We start from the raw sequence: 17,315 nt of genomic DNA on the forward strand, positions 1-17,315 counted from the left end.
AACTACCCCCTATCATTTCTTCTCCACCTTCCCCAACTGCCCCTCCCATACTGCTATACCCCCACCCACCCCTCCCTCCCTCTGTAGCGCCCTCCGGGCCCCACACTCCTCCCTATATCTCCACTGGTCCCCGCACCCTTCCGTATCACTATCACCTCCTCTGGTCCCGACCCCTTCCTGGCTCTCAAACCCCCTTCCATCCCTACATCCTCCCTATCTCTGTAACCTCCAACAGACCCAACCCCTCCTATCTCAGTAACCACCTTCAGTCCCTACACCTTCCCTAACTCTGTAACCCCCTCTGGTCTCGTCATCCCTCCCAATATCTGTAACCTCCTCTGGTCCAGACCCCACCCTATCTCTATCCCCCTCTCCAATCCCTACACCCTTCCTACATCTTGTAACCCTTTCTGGTCATAATCCCTTTCTGTCTCTGTAACCCCTTCCCTATCTCTGTAACCCCCTCCAGTCCCTGCACCCTCCCTATCTCTGTAACCCCCTCCAGTCCCTGCACCCTCCCTATCTCTGTAACTTCCTCTATTCCCTAAACCCTCCATATATCTTAACTCCCTCTGGTCCCTACACACCTCCCTATCTCAGTAACTGCCTCCATCCCTTACCCTCGCTGACGATCGGACAAGGAGAGGTGTTTGGGTGAGGATATCTGAGGTACTGATGGTACCTTGTGCTCTTTCCTCCAGTGCCCCCCGACGAGCCAGAGATCGTCGGGGATCCTGAGTTATTGCTGAGGGCTGGATCATCATACAATCTGACATGTCGAGCAAGTGGGGCGAAACCAGCGGCTGACATCACCTGGTACCAGGATGGGGTGGTACAGGAAGGAGCAGCAATGTCCACGGTGGGCAAGGCTAACACCCTACACCCTCACTGCACCCATCCGCATTACGCCTCCATCATCCCATAACCCACACTCCTCCATCCTACCCTCCCCACACCTCCCCCACTCTTCCCTGCCCTGTTCTCCCCCACAACTCCTCCACCCTTCCCTGCCCCACTCTCCCCGTCTCCTCCTCTACCCTCCCCTGCTCCAATCTCCCCCCACGCCTCCACTCTCCCTGTCCTGATCTCCGCCACACCTCCTCCACCCTGCCCTGCTCCACTCTCCCCCCACACCTCCTCCACCCTCCCTGCCCCGATTTCTTCCCACACCTCCCCATGCCCCTGCCCTGATCTCCCTGAGCCACCAGTATCCCTACATTCTGCCTCCACCCTCCCCTCGTCCGCACTCCCCCACCTCCTCCACCCACACCTAACCCGCACTCCTTCACCCTCCTTCGGCCTCCCTTTCCCCTGTACTCCACCTCCACCCTCCTCTCCTCCGCACCTTCCACTCCCTGCACCACTCCGCACTCCTCCACCCACCCCTTCCCCACACTCCTGCTCCACCCACCCCTCCCCGCGCTCCTCCCCTTACTCCATTCCCTGCACCTCTCCACACTCCTCCTCTAGCCACCCATCCCCCGCACTCCTCTCCACTCCATTCCCTGTACCACTTCGCACTCCTCCTCCACCCACCCCGCCCAGCACTCCATTTCCACTACACTCCTGCCATACACCTCCTCCACTCTCCCCTTCCCCACTCTACTGTACATCGCACTCCCCCTCCACCCTCCCCTTTCTCGTGCTCCTCTAGCAACCTACCCTGCATCTCTCCCCTTACCTGCACTCCCCCTCCATTCCCATATTGCCCCACACTCCCCTTCCCCACAGCCGACACCTTCGTTCCCAAACTCCCCTCCCTATTCGTCACCCCACACCCACTGCACACCCTCCCTCCAGCAATACCCCCACATGACACAAACCCCCCTCCCCCACCACCACCACCAGTCCCCCAACCCTCCCGCACTTTGCTCCCTCCTCCTCCCCCCCACCAACACCCCCATACCCCACCTTTGTACTCCCCACACCCCCTCCACTCTACCCTCTCCCCACACTCCCCTCCCTTCCCCTGTACTGTACTTGCCCCACACACCCTTACCCTTCACTCTTCACTGCACTCCATTTGCCTCAAGCTACCTGCCCTGCGCTACCCCACCCACACACATCCCCACCCCCGCCCTTCCCCCGCACCCCTCTCCCCTGCACTTCCTTCACTTCCCTCCCCCTTACTTCCCACCCCTATATTTCCCTCCCCTGCGCCTCCCTCCCAATCACCCCATCCTCCCCCACACTCTCCTCTCCTGTCATCCCATCCTCCTCTCCCCAAATCCTACCTCCACTTCTCTACCCATATCCTACCTCACTACTCTTACACTCTCCTTGCCTCACATCCGCAACTTATCTTCCGCTGTCCCTCCCACTCTCTTTCCCACTTTCTCTTATTCTCTATCCTCCTCTCTCTCCCTCCCAATCTTCCCCCCTCCCCCACCCTCCCTCCCACCCTCTCTCTCTCCCACTCTCTCTCTCCCACTCTCTCATCCCCCTCTCCCACCCTCTCTCCCATTCACTCTTTCCCACTCTCTCTCCTACTATCTCTCCCAACCTCTCTCCTACTCACTCTTGCACACTCTCTCACTCACTCTTTCCCTCTCTCTCTCCCATATTCCCTCCCACATTCCTACTCTCTCCCATTCTGTCTCCCACATTCTTTCCTCCTCTCTCTCTCACGCTCCCACTCGCTCTCTCTCCTACACAGTCTCTTGCACTTTTTCCACCCTTGATTCTCTCTCTTCCTCATTCCCTCTTTCCTTTTTCACTCTATTTCCCATCTTCCCCATCACCGGCTGCCACCACTCATGCCCTTCCCTCTCCAACCTTCCATCTCCCCCTGTCCACCCACTCCTCTCCCCCCCCTTCTATCTCCCCTCCTATCCTCTCCCTTCCCATCCTTCTCCCCTCCCCTATCCAACCTATACACACTCATGTCTCCAGGCTGTGATGGTCAGGAGGCAAGAGGAGATGGTCAGCACCGTTCCTTTCCCCCTCCCATGATCCCCTTCCACCAACCCCACCTTGCCTTACCTGTCCTACTCCCCCTTCCTTTTTTCCTCCCCACTACATCCCCCTTTCCCTTCTCCCTACTCCTTCACTTTGTCCCCACCCCTCCCCTCTCATGCTCTCTGTCCCACAGGCTGTGATGGAGGATGGGAGACGTGAGGAGACAATCAGCACCCTACCCCTCACCCCGACCAACAGCGACACTGGAACCCAGATCACCTGTCGGGCCAGCAACCGGGCCCTGCCTGCAGGGAGGGAGAGCACAGTCCGACTCAATGTGCACCGTGAGTGAGGGAGGGGCGGGATGGAGGGGAAGGGAGAAGTGAGGGTGAGGGGAATTCTGAATGGAGAGAGAAGGGGTGGGGAGCTAGAGGAAAGGAGACAGAGGGATAGGGAAAGAGAGAGTTGTGGGATGGGGTTAAAGGAAACTGCAGAAGTTGATATTAATACAATCTGGTTGAAGAGTGCTCCAATTTCACATCCCATTCCCACACCGACATGTCTGTCCATGACCTTGTGTACTGCAAGATTGAGGCTACCCACCAATTGTAGGGACACCTCATATATTCTGTCTGGCCACTCTCCAAACAGACTGCATTAATGTGGTTTTCTCCATTTTTCATCACTCCCTCCCTCCTCTCTCTCTCTCTCTTTCCCTATCCCTCTGTCGCTTTTCCTCCAACCCCCCCACCCCTTCCCTTACCTCTCCATTCAGCCACCTTATCACCTCAGCTTTATTTTCTACCCTCCCACCTGCATCCATCAATGACCACTTACTTGTTAGCCTGTGCTCTTGCTCCTTCTTCCCTCCTGTCTTCCTCCCTCAACACTCTTGACGAAGGGGTCAGGCCCAAAACGCAGACTGCCTCCTACTTTATATGGATGCAGTGTGTCTTGCTGAGTTTCTCCTTCATGTTTGTGTCCAGCAGAAGCATTCATCAACCAGCTGCCCCACTTGCTCTTTACTGCCCTGTGGTCCTGAATACCCCAATGGGATATGCCTGAACTTGACCTGCCAGTGACATTTTGTCCCCTCTCTTTGCCATTCTTTCCCCTCTGTGAGCTCCTCCTGGGCTTCCCCAAGGGTCAGGGAGAAAGAGAGAGAGAAGGTGAGGGGAGACAGAATGCAGAATTGGGAGTGTGGTGGGGATGGGAGGGAGCAAGGGGTAGTTGGAGCAGGGGAGAGAATGCAAATGAGATCAGTTCAGACAGAAACAATGGAGAGCAGAGGGAAACAGAGGGAGGGAGTGTGAAAGCATGCCTCTGCATCCCTGCTACCATCTCCAGAGCATGGGAAGGGGATAGGCAGAGGGAGGATTAATGGGAAGCAAAATGAGGGAATGATGGGGGAATGAGAAAGGGGAAGGGAAAAGGACAAGAAGGGGATGAGAAAGTGGCAGAAAATGGGAAGAGAACAGAAAGGAGAGGGGCAGGGAACAGAAAGGAGAGGGGCAGGGAGACAGTGAAAGAGCAAGATGGAGGAAATGCACAGAAGGGCACAGAAAGGGGCTCTATTCTTTCCCTTTCTCCTCACCCCCCTCTCGCTCCACTCTCCCCCTTGTCCCCCCTCACTCACTCCTCTCTCCTCCTCCATCTCTCCCCTCCCTCTCTTTTCCTCTCCCTTCTCTTCCCCCTTCTGTCCTCCCTCTCTCTCCCCTTCTCTGTCTTCCCCTCTCTCCCCCTAATTTCCTCCTCTGTCCTTCCTCTCACTTTCCCTACCCCTCCTTTCTAGTGTTCCCCCCTCCCTCCCTCCTGCTCCCCGCTTTCTATCATCCTCCTTCCCCTTTCTCCCGCCTCTCTTTCCCCTCTTCCCCTTCCTCCCTCACCTCTCTTATTCTCCCCCTCCATCCCTCTCCCTCTCTCTCCCCCTTTCCCTCTCTCTCTCCCTCTTCCCTTTCACCCCGTCCCCCTCTCCTCCTCTCTGCTCATCCCCTCACTCTCCCCACTCTCTCTCCCCACTTCTGCTCCTCTTATTCCACTTTCTCCCTCTTCCCACCTCTCTCCACCTGCTCTTTCCATCCCCTCTCCCTCTCGTATCTCCTGTCTCCTTTTCCCTTCCAATCTCCATGTCCAAACTCACCCTTTCTCCCTCCTCTATCTCTCTCTCTCCCTACTCTTACCCTCTCTCCCCCTCTGACCTTCTCTCTCCTTTCTCTCTCTCCATCTCAATTCCTTCACTTTACCTCTTTCCCTCTTTTCCCCCCCTCTCCCCACGACTCTCTCTTTCTCGCCTCACCCATCTCCATCTCTCTGCTCTTCCCATGTCTCTCCATATCTCTCTCATCACTCCACCACCTCTTGTAATTTCTAATTCCTCACTTGCCTGCCCACTGTGACCTGCCTGCCCTCTGTGACCTGCCCTCTATGACCTGCTGCACGTCTCCCTCCCCCAGTGAACCTTGGTCTCACCTCTCTCTCTCTCCCTTTCCCACAGACCCACCCACGGTCACGTTGTCCATCCATCCACAGAAGGTACGAGAGGGAGAGCGGGTGGTCTTCACTTGCACGGCCAATGCCAACCCTGCTGTTGGAGAATATAGGTGAGGATTCATTGGGGGTGGGCCTTCCCCCTTCTGTCCCACTCCCCATCAGATGCTGATCTGTGGTATCCACCCCCAACAGTACATCCCCCACCCTGACACTACAGTACCTGACACTACACTCCCCCACCCCTAACAGGACACCCCTTACCCCCAACATGACACCCCCAGCCTGATACTTCACCCCCACCCACAATAGGACACCCCCTACCCCCGACATGACACCCCCACCCTGATACTACACTCCCCACTTTGACACCACACCCCCACCCTGACACTACACCCACACCCACTAAACTATGATCCCTCCCACCCCTGACACTACACCCCAACCCCAACAATACATCCTTCTGACCCTCAACTCTACACTCCCCCCCCCACTCCGACACCACCCCCCTCTACAGCCTTGCATAAATCTGTATACGTAAGAGACAGCTGCAACCCAGCAGGTTGGACCAAGCCCATGGGGGCAGATGGTAGGTGGTGCGAGCTGCACCCCACCTTGATGGGCTCCAATTGGAAATATTGACCACTGCTCTGTCCCTGGACCCTGCCCCACCTGCTGAGTTCCTCCAGAACACTCTGTGTCATTGCCTGGATAGGTCCTTGTCTCTTGTCCCCACCACAAAGTGTTGGTTCTTTCGATGTCCATGTGTCATGGTGTAAGTCATTATTTTCCCCCTCTCTCACCCCTCCCCACCCCCTTCCCCTTTCCCTCTCACCCCTCCCCTCTCACTCACTCCTCCATCTTCCCCTCACCCCTCCCCTTTCCCTCTCACCCCACCCTTCCCCTCTCAACCCTGCTCTCTCCCTCTCACCCCTCCCCTCTCCCTCTCACTCCTTCTCTCCCTCACCCCTCCTCTCACCCCCTCTCCCTTTCACCTCCCCTTTCCTTCTCACCCCACCTCTCACCCTCACCCTCCCCTCTTCCCCTCACCCCTCCCCTCTCTCTCTCACCTCATCTCCACTTGCCATTTTCACTTTCAACCCTCCCCTCTTCCTCTCACCCCCTCCCCTTTCCCTCTTACCCCTCCCTGCACCCCTCCTCTCCCTCTCCCTACACCTCTCTCCCTCTCAACATCTCCTAACCCACCTTTCTCACTCTTCCCCAATCTCTCTCCTCTTCTACCACCCATTCCCCAACTTCCTTTTCCCCCATCCCCTCCCCGCCCCTCTGCCCTCTCCACTTGCCTCTTTGTCTCTGCCTCCCACCCGCTGCACAGATGGGCAAAGGGTGGGGTACCCATCGACGGGACACGGGGCAGTGTTTATGAGACTGAGGTGGACCATACATACTTCACCGAGCCTGTGTCGTGTGAGGTGCATAATGCAGTGGGAGGCACCAATGTCAGCTCCCTTGTTGATGTGGAGTGTAAGTCTCAACCTCCTCGCCTTCCCCTCTCCGTGTAGTCCCCGCCATGTGGAGCTCCCTCTCCGCGAGGCCCCGCCATGTGGAGCTCCCTCTCCACGAGGCCCCGCCATGTGGAGCTCCCTCTCCGCGAGGCCCCGCCATGTGCAGCTCCCTCTCTGCAAAGCCCCACCATGTGGAGCTCCCTCTCCACAAGACCCCACCATGTGGAGCTCCCTCTCCGCAAGGCCCCACCATGTGGAGCTTCCACTCCACAAGGCCCAACCACATGGAGTCCCTCTCTTCAAAACCCCACGTTGTGGAGCTCCCTCTCTCCGAAGCTCCACATTGTGGAGCTCCCTCTCTCTGAAACCCCACATTGTGGACCTCCCTCTCTCCGAAACCCCACATTGTTGAGCTCTCTCTCTCCAAAGCCCCACATTGTGGAGCTCCCTCTCTCTGAATCCCTACGTTGTGGAGCTCTTTTATTGTTCTCTCTTGGGACCAACTCTCTCACCGCAAAGCCCCATGTTATGGTGCTAACTCACCACCTCTCACTTAGATGGAGCTCCCTCTCTGCCCCTCCCACAACATGGAGATCCCTCACCTCCCCCCCATGGCGTGGAGTTTCCTCACTGCCCGTCCCACAGTGTGGAACTCCCTCACCGCCCCCCTGTGGCATGGAGTTCCCTCACTGCCCCTCCCACAGTGTGGAATTCCCTCACCATTATTCGCGCAGCATGGAGCTCCTTCCACAGCATGAAGCTCCCTCACTGCCCCTCCTATGGTGTGGAGTTCCCTCACTGCCCATCCCACAGTGTGGAACTCCATCACCATGATTTGCCCAGCATGGAGCTCTCTGTCCATCCCTCACACATTATGGAGCTTCCTCACTGCCCCTCTCACAGCATGAAGCTCCCTCACTGCCCCTTTCACAGTACGGAGCTCCCTCACTGCCCCTCTCACAGTACAGAGCTTTCTCACTGCCCCTCTTTCGGTGTTGAACTCCCTCCCCCACAGTGTGGTACTCCCTTAGCACTCTCCCTCACCCTCCCCTCCCTCATTGTAGTGCTCCCTCATCACCGCACACTCAATGTGGAGCTTCATCACCTCTGCCACAGTGTGGAACTCCCTCACTGTCCCCCACAGTGCGCAGCTCCCTCATTGCCTCTCCCTCAGGATGGAGCTCCTTACAATGTGGAGCTCCCTCACCACCTTTCTTACAGCATGGAGCTCCCTCACTGCCTCTTCCACAATGAGGAGTGCCCTCATCACCCATCCTATGGTTTGGAGCTCCCTCACTGCCCTTTTCCAAGGTGTTTTTTTTCCATCTCTCTTCATTCCCTCACACCTTCTCCTCTCCCTCTCTCTTTCACCATCCTCCCCACTCTCCCCAACTCCCTCTTTCCCAACTCTCTTCCCCCATCCCAATGTCCCTTCCCCCACTCCCCCCTCTCTGTCCCCTTCATTCTCCTCCCCTCCACTCTCTTCCCCCTCCAACTCCCCCACTTCCACAGTTGGGCCGCGAATGGTTGAGGAACCAGTTACGACGATAGCCAACATGGGGGACAACGTGGTGCTCAGCTGTGTGTGGGTAGGGAATCCCCCCCTCACCCTCACCTGGACCCGGAAAGGCTCCAACGTGGTACGTGCACTGGGCACCTTTCTGCCGGGAAAGCTGCTGAGGCTCCATCCCTCTCCTTTCTCTGTCTCTCTGACCCTTCCTGCCTCTCTCTCCCTCAACACACACACACGCACGCACGCACGCACGCACGCACACACGCACACACACACACACACACACACACACACACACACACACACACACACACACACACACACGCACGCACACTTGACGTCTGCATGTGTGTTACTTTGAACTGGACAACACTGTTTTGTCGGTTTGTACTAGTATAATCAGATGATAATAATTCTCTCTCTCTTTCTCTCCTGTTCTCTCTCTCCCTCTTGCTCCCTCTCCCATTCCCTTTCCTGTCCTCTCTTTCCCATTCTCCCTCTTTTGACTGGTGGGAGGTGGATGGGTTGAAGGACCAGGAAGGATGTGTGGTCCTGGGAAGTGGGGGGTGTGAGAATCGGAGGGAGGGGAATGGATCATTGCTGGTGGGGGTGGGGAGGAGTGGAGAGTGGAGTCGGCTGCTGTGTGGGGAAACAGTAGATGATCCGGGACTGAAACTTTCCCTGTTACCCAGGTGCTCAGTAACGGGAACCGTCTCTACCTGAAGGGGGTCAGCCAGGATGATGCTGGACCCTATGTCTGCAAAGCCATCGTCCCACGGATTGGGGTTGGAGAGAGAGAGGTCACCCTCAAGGTCAATGGTGAGCACACCCTCCCCTCCTCCCCACCCTTCCCTCCCCAACCCTCCAATTCCCCATTTCCCTCCTTCCCTCTGTCACTTCCCTCGCATTTCCCTCCCCACTATCCTCCCCTTCACTTCCCTCCCCTCCGCACTTCGCTCCCCCACTTCCTTCCCCCTCTCACCCCTCCCCAATTTCCTCCTCTTCCTCAATTGCCTACCCCTCCCCCATTTCGCTCCCCTTCCCACTTCCTTCCCACCTCTCCTGCCTCAATATCTTCCTCCTCCCTTGGAATTGGCCCCCCCTTCAAATTACCCCTTTTTCCCCCTCAGGAAACCCCTTTCCCTCTGGAATCTCCCTCTCCCAGAATCCCTCCCGGGATCCTCTCACCCTGAAATTTCCCTCCTCTGAACCACCCGCCTCCTGTAATTTTCCCCTGGAATCCTCCTGTCTAGAAAAATCCCCCTCTCTGACTGGAATTCCATCCCCCTCACCCAATGTGTACCCCTTCCCCTGGTATCCCTTTCCCCCCCCCCACCCTGGAATACCCCTCCACTACCAAACAGAGAAAGGATCAAGTCAGTACAAGTGCTAGAGAAACTTAGCATGCGTCGGAATTCAAGGCTAACCTACGTTTTGGGCCTGTGCCCTTTGTCAGGAATAACAGATCAGATTCAGCCTCTGCACCCATCATAGGGGCACAGTTAACACAGCATTTAGTGCAATGCCATTACAGCGCCAGCGATTGGGACCGGGGTTCGAATTCTCGCCATGTCTGTAAGGAGTTTGTATGTTCTTCCCGTATCTGCGTGGATTTCTACCAGGGGCTCCGGTTTCTTCCCACTGTTCAAAACGTACCAGGTTTTGGAGTTTAATTGGAGGTAATTGGGGAGCATCGGCTCATGACCAAAATGGCCAGTTACCATGTTGCATGTCAAAAAAAAAGATCCTTTGAAATTTCCACCTTCTACCACAGGATCCTATCACCGCATTCATCTTCCCCTCTCCTTCCTTCTCCGCTTTCCCACAGGGAGTGCTCCCTCCATGATTCCCTCACCCTCTCCTTCCTTCCCACCAATTACGCCCACATGAAATGCTATACTTGCACCCACACCTCCTCCCTCACCACCATTCAGGGCTTCAGTCATTTCAAGTGAATCAATACTTCACCTGTGAATCTGTAGGGGGGTGGGGTCATCTACTGCATCCAGTGCTCCCAGTGTGGCCTCCTCTACATTGGGGAGACTGGATGCAGACTGGAAGATCGCTTCCTTGAGAACTTTCAATCTGTCCGCTGCAAAAATGAAGACATCACAGTGGGCAGTCATTTAAATTGTACACTTGATTCCCACTCCGATATGGCTTCATGCATTGCCAAACTGCAAATTGGAGGACCAACACCTTGTATTCCATCTGGACACTCTCAAACCAGACGGCATTAATATCGACCTCTAATTTCTGCAAATCCTCCTTCCCCTAGTCCCTCTCTTTCCTATCCCTCTGTCCCCTTTCCTCCAGCTTCACACCCCCCTTCTTTTCCTTCTCCATTCAGAGAGCAAACCCTCCTCCTTTCTGCCCTATGACGTATCTATCTCTTACCTGTTAGCCTGTACTCCCCTTTCCTCCTCCCCACACCTCTCTATTCAGCCATCTGCCTGATTTTTGGCATTCCTGACGAAGGGCCCAAGCTCAAAACTGTGACTGCCTCTTAATTCCTGTGGATGCTGCGTGACCTGCTCAGTTTCTCCAGCACCTGACCCCAGTGTCCGCAGACTTTCTTGTTTAACTCCAAGGGTATTGAGACCATGAGCAATGCAGCTCAGGGACATGTCCTTCAGCCTGCGTGTCTGTGTCGGCTCCCCTCCACCTGCCCGTGGTCCTCAGCCATCCCCCTTTCCCTGCCTGTTCCTCTGTCTCTGTGGGACCTGCTCCCACCAGCTATACTATGGTGACCTGAGCAAAGTTGTTGAGTCCTGCAACGTGACCTGCTGATGGTTACAGCCACTGCCCTCACTGATGATGGCCAACATGTTCCCCCTGACTCATTTACCTGTGCTCCAGGCTTTAGCGAGCCCTATACCTGCACCTCCAGATCCCTCTGCGCCTCTCCTCCATGTTCCTGAGGGCCCTGCCACTTACGGACACATTCATCTTTTTATTAGATCGCCAAAATGTAGCACCTCACCAAGTCACAGAGCATGGAACAGGACATCCTGAGGTGACTCCTCGTTCAGACTTGATAAATTTGTTGATTCCCATGGTTACCTCAATGACACTCTCCCCACCCTGTCTCCTGGAAGGATTCTATTCCTTTCTCTCAGTTCATGGTCTCTGCAAGATTTTCTCCCAGGATAAGGCCTTCCATTCCAGAACATCCTAGATGTCCTCCCTCTTCAGAACTGCATTCAGCTCTTTGATCCATCTCCTCCAATGCCAACCGCATTGGCCTCTGGACTCGTCCCATTTGCCTGCACCTGCTCCGTATTCTTCTAAGCCCCTTCTATCCATACATCTGTCCAACGTCATTGTAATTGTCCCTCCGTCTACAGCTTTCTCCAGCAGCTTGTTCTAGATATGGACTAGCCTCAGGCCCCTCTGAAATCTCTCCCCTCTCATCGTGACCTGTAGCCCTTGTTCTGGAACCATCTATTCTGGAAAATACCACTGAGCATTCACTCTCTCTGTGCCCTGCATGATTTTATAAACCTCAATAAGATCACCACTCAGCCTCCTTCACTCCAGGAAGTAAAGACCCACTACAATCTCTCCCTATAGTTTAACCTCTGCAGTCCTGGCAACATCCTGGTGAATCTCCTCTGCACCCAGTCCAGCTGACTGATGTCTAACTGGGTGACCATTACGGTACACAGTGCTCCAGGTGTGGCCTTGAACAGCTTGATCATGAAGTCCCAATTTCTGCACCCTACCCAATGAAGGCCAAGATGACAAACTCCCTGCCAACCATTTCCACTTTCAAGGAACTCACCACCACTGTTCCCTCCATTTTTGTTCACTAGTTAGTCGGTTAAACAAGTAGTTAATCATACTATTATTATATTAAAACATGCCAATACCATTTTATTAGCCATGAGAGATAGGCTGTGCCAAAATGATCTTGAAGCAAACTCGAGTTTACATTTGCTCAAGCTTTCAGTGTGCACATACTTTTGTCACAGGAAAGAAAAATTGCACAACTTAAGATATTTGCACATGTCGACTATTAAAAAATTAGAGGGAACATTGCTCAGCATCTCTACCTCTTGGTCTCTGGGGATGTGTCCATAGTGACTGAGACCTCCTCTCTGCTCTGGTTCAGCATGTCACCACTCATTTCCTCCAATTCCTTGGCTTCATGATCTCCTCTGCTGTAAAGACTGACAAGGTATTCGTTCCAAATCCCCTCCAGACAGAGATGGGCCTATGGATCTGTAACAGGATCAATTCTCTCCTGAGTCACCCTTTTACTCGTTGTCTTCCTGTAGAATCTCCTTTACGCTGCTCTCCTCATCTATCTCATGCTGTTCTTTTCCCTCCTGATGCATGTCCAGTGCTCATCCGCTCCATCCGGACTTGCTAAATCTGATGTAAGCTTCTCCTTTTTCTGGGCCAGAGCCTCAATATCTCTCATTACCCAGGTTCCTTAAAGGGACTAGACTTGGCCTAGAAATGTGCAGTGCCTGAACTCATCCGATCTCATCGTTAAATCATCCCACTATCAGGATTGAAGGGCATCCACTAAGAACAGAAATGCGAAGGAATTTTTTTCAGCCGAAGGCTGGTAATCCTGTGGAATTAGTCCCACAGGCAGTTGTGGAGGCCAGGCCATTGGGCGCGCTTAAGAGTGGAAGCACAGAGGGAACTGGAAGTGCAGCTGTAGGACGTGCTGAAGAAGGAGCACAGGTGAATGAAGCAGGGGAACACGTTGGCCTTCATCAATGAGGGCAGTGACTGTAACCATCAGCAGGTCACATTGCAGGCCCCAACTACTTTCAGGTCACCACGGTATAGCTGGTGGGAGCAGGCCTCACAGAGACAGGCAAACAACGGGCATGCAGGGAAAGGGAATGGCGGGGGTCCGTGGGCAGGTGGAGAGGTGGCCAAAGGGCCTATTCCTGTGCTGCATTGCTCATGATCTCAATCCTCTCAGAGTTGAACAAAGAAGTCTCCGGACACTGGGGTCAAGTGCATTAACAGGTTCTTGATTAGCCAGGGCATCAAAGGTTATAGGGAGAAGGCTGGACAATAGGGCTGAGTGGAAAAATGGATCAGCTCACGATTGAATGGCAGGACAGACTCAATGGGCTGAATGGCCTATTCCTGCTCCTGTGTCTTATGGTCTATTCACCTGTCTCCTCACCTGAAAACATCCCCTCTCAACTTCTGCAACTTATTGCCTCATTGCTCCAAAATCAGCCTTACCCTAATCCAGGACTTGAGGTTTAGTTTAAAACTAATAGAGTGGTCACTGGACCCATAGTGCACCCCCACTGACAATCTAGTCACTTGCCCGATCTTTTTTCCACACGTGGAGATCCAGTGTTGCCCCTTCTCTTGTCAGGCCCTAAGTTTGTTGATTGAGGAAAGTCTCTTGGACACACTTGACACATTCCACCCATCCATGCCTTTTGTGCTATGGATGCCACAGTCAATATTCAGAAAGTTAGTCTCCCAGTAATAATTCCATTATTCTTAAGCTATCTGCAATGTCAACATAGAGGAGGTGACATTCCAGGTCAGTACAGACCCTTCGGCTCATGATATGCCGACCAATGTAAACCTCCTCCACAACAATCTAATCCTGCCCTCCTTCACACCTATATTGCCCCCATTTTTCTGACTCAATGTGCCTGTCAAGAGTCTTTTGAATGTACCTATTATACCAGCCACCACTACCATCTTGGCAATGCTTTCCATGCACTCACCACTCTCTGTTTGATAAACATACCTCAGATGACTTCCTTAATCTTTCCTCTGCTCATGTTAAACAGATGTCCTCTGGTATTTGCTATTGTCGCCTCAAAAAGGTGCTGGTTGTCCACCCTATCAAAGCCCCTCATAATCTCATTTACCCTGATTAAGTCACTTCTCATCCTTTGTCACTCCAAAGATAAAAGCCTTAGGTCTGCTAATCTTTCTTCATTAGACGTTCTCCTCCCAACCAGGGAAGAACCCAGTAAACCTGCTCTGCAGCCTCTTAGAGCAGTGGTTCTCAACCTTTTTCTTTCCACTCACATACCACAAGTTCTCTGTGATTAGTAAGGGATTGCTTAAGGTGGTGGGTGGGTGGGTGGAAAGAAAAAAATTTGAAAACCACTGTTTTAATCGTACCTAATTGACTCGCTATGTGCACGATTTAATAACTCCAATGGAAATGGGCCAATAACAATTTTTCTCAAGCATAATATTTCAGTAACAACTGGGTCTAGGGCAGTGGTTCTTCATCTTCCCTTCCCACTCACATACCACCTTCAGCAATCCCTTACTAATCACAGAGCACGGATGGCATCGGGATTACTTAAAGTGGGATGTGAGTGGAAAGAAAAAGGTTGAGAATCACTGTCTTAAAGCATCTACATCCTTTCTGTGATGAGGCAACCAGAACAGAACACATACCTGACATAGGGCTCAGGCCCAAAATGTTGGTTACCCTTTATTTCCTGTGGCTACTGCATGACCTACTGAGTTTCCCCAACACATTTGAGTATTGCACTCAACCCCAACATCTGCAGACTGGTTTAACGCAATGTTCCAAGTGTGATCTAACCAGTTTTAGAGCTACAATATTACCTGAAGGGTCTTGAACTCAATTCCCTAATGCACCAAATGCCTTCTAAGTCACCCTATCAACTTGTGCAGCAACCTTAAAGGATCCATGGACCTGGATTTCTTTCAATCTTTTTATTATTATTATAATTTATAAACACATACAGTTCAAAGAGATATAAAAAATACATAGTAAGTAATGAATTAATACAGAGATATTAAACAATAATATTACAGAATAAAAATATATCATTAAAAAATTTTTTTGATCAGTTTAGGGTGTGAACTATCTCTAAAAAAAAGATATAATTAATAACAATATATGAAAAAATATATGATTTCTTGATCTCTCTGTTCATCCACACTGTAAGGATCCTGTCATTAACCATGTACTCCGCCTTCAAGTTTGACTTTCCAAAGTGCATCGCCTCACACATATCCAGAATGATCCATCCACCACTTCTCTCCCCAACTCTGCATCCTGTCTATATCATATCCTGTTGTGACCTTCGACACTATCCACATGAACTCCAACCTTTGTAACATCTGCAAACTTACTGACATATCCTTCCTCTTTTTCGTCCATCATTTATATATTAAAAAATCACCGAGCAGAGGTCCCCGAGCAGATCCCTGCGGAATTCTACTTTGTTCACTGACCACCGGACAGAATAATGTTCCATTTACTAGCACCCTCTATCATCTGCAGGCAAGCCAATTCTGAATCCAAGCAGCCAAGGTTACATGGATCCCATTTCTCAAGGCTTTCTGAATGAATCTTCCATGGGGGACCTTGTCAAATGCCATATACACCACATCCACTGCAAATATTTTTGTCACCTCCTCAAAAAACTCAAGTAGTCTTGTGAGACATGACCTGTCCCTCACATAGCCATGCCTGACTATCCCTGAGAGCACTGCATCCCTAATGCTCATAATACCTGTCCCTAAGAATCCTCTCCAATAGTTTACCACCACTGAGGTTGGACTTACTCATCTGTAATTCACATGATTCTCCCTCTTAACTTTCTTGAACAAAGGTTCTATATTTGCCATTCTCTAAACCTCCAGTACCTCTCCTGTGTCCAGGAAGAATGCAAAGATTATTGCCAATGTCCAGCAATCTCTTCAATCTCTTCTCTTGCTTCCTATCTTTCTTCTTTGGCTTGGCTTCGCGGACGAAGATTTATGGAGGGGTAATGTCCACGTCAGCTGCAGGCTCGTTTGTGGCTGACAAGTCCGATGCGGGACAGGCAGACACGGTTGCAGCGGTTGCAAGGGAAAATTGGTTGGTTGGGGTTGGGTGTTGGGTTTTTCCTCTTTTGTCTTTTGTCAGTGAGGTGGGCTCTGTGGTCTTCTTCAAAGGAGGTTGCTACCCGCCGAACTGTGAGGCGCCAAGATGCACGGTTTGAGGCGCTTCCTATAGTAACCCGATATATATCCCATCTGGTCCCGCGGACTTATCAATCCAAAAGTCTTTAAGAAGATCCAGCACGTCCTCTTTCTTAACCTCCATACGTTCCAGAACATAAGCATTTCCTACACTGGCCTCACATTGACCATTTCCCCTATCTCGGGAGAATATTGAAGCATAGTATTAATTTAGGACCTCTTTTTTCCCTCTCTCCCTATCTCTCCTTCTTGCCATCTCTCTCTTCCCCTTCTCTTCATCACTCTCCCTCTCCCTTTCTCTTTGTCACCCTCTCCCTCTCTAACCCTTCTCCCCGTCCCCTCTCTCTCCCCATCTCTCAACCTCTCTTTCTCCCTATTTCTCCCCATCTATCCTCATCTCTCATTCCATCTCTCTCTCCACCTCTCGCTCCATGTCTCCTCCTCTCTCTTCCTCTACTCCTCTCTCTGCCTCTCTCTCTATCCATAAAGGACCCCCGATTATCTCCAGCGACATTGTCCAATATGCTGTGGAAGGTTCCCGTGGTATGGTGGAATGTTACGTAACCAGCACGCCCCTTCCAGACCGCATGGTAAGTCCCACAGCCAAATTGTCAAGTCATCCCAGGAGATGGGGAGGGGACATCCCAGGAGATGGAGAGAATCACATTGTCATTTGGGAGATGGGGAGGGGTTACAGGGTTGTCCTGGGAGACAGTAGACTCACAGGGTCATCCAGGGAGATGGGTTAGGTCACTCAACCTTGACACGACAGGGGTGTCAGCAGTACAATTCACGTTGACAGCTAATGAATGAGAGAAACCTCCTCCATGTATCTTTAAGTGGGGGGAGAGTCTGTCAATAGGGTGTCTGTGTCTTGGGCTATGTGTTGAAGTGTCTATCTCAGGTTCTGTGTTGGGTTCAGTGACAGGGTTCTATGTTTCAGGGTCTCTAGGTCAGATATTTGTATTTTGGGTGTCTTTGGATTGTGGGTCAATGTT

General features: G+C 52.4%; 1 protein-coding gene across 4 annotated transcripts in view; it reads left to right on the top strand.

Moving 5' to 3' along the window:
* The window catches only part of LOC138764812 (kin of IRRE-like protein 1), a 141,918-nt gene that overhangs the window by 85,352 nt on the left and 39,251 nt on the right, over positions 1–17,315 (top strand). For 3 of the 4 annotated variants that reach the window (XM_069941120.1, XM_069941121.1, XM_069941123.1), the window contains exons 4-10: positions 702–859; positions 3,092–3,242; positions 5,393–5,498; positions 6,722–6,870; positions 8,364–8,491; positions 9,057–9,183; positions 16,807–16,907. In XM_069941120.1, the coding sequence (XP_069797221.1) occupies positions 702–859; positions 3,092–3,242; positions 5,393–5,498; positions 6,722–6,870; positions 8,364–8,491; positions 9,057–9,183; positions 16,807–16,907 (920 nt within the window). The remainder of the gene's footprint in view (positions 1–701; positions 860–3,091; positions 3,243–5,392; positions 5,499–6,721; positions 6,871–8,363; positions 8,492–9,056; positions 9,184–16,806; positions 16,908–17,315) is intronic. The other variant, XM_069941124.1, reaches the window with a different exon arrangement.

This window comes from Narcine bancroftii, chromosome 5 (assembly GCF_036971445.1).
Source record: "Narcine bancroftii isolate sNarBan1 chromosome 5, sNarBan1.hap1, whole genome shotgun sequence".
Classification (NCBI taxonomy): Eukaryota; Metazoa; Chordata; class Chondrichthyes; order Torpediniformes; family Narcinidae; genus Narcine; species Narcine bancroftii.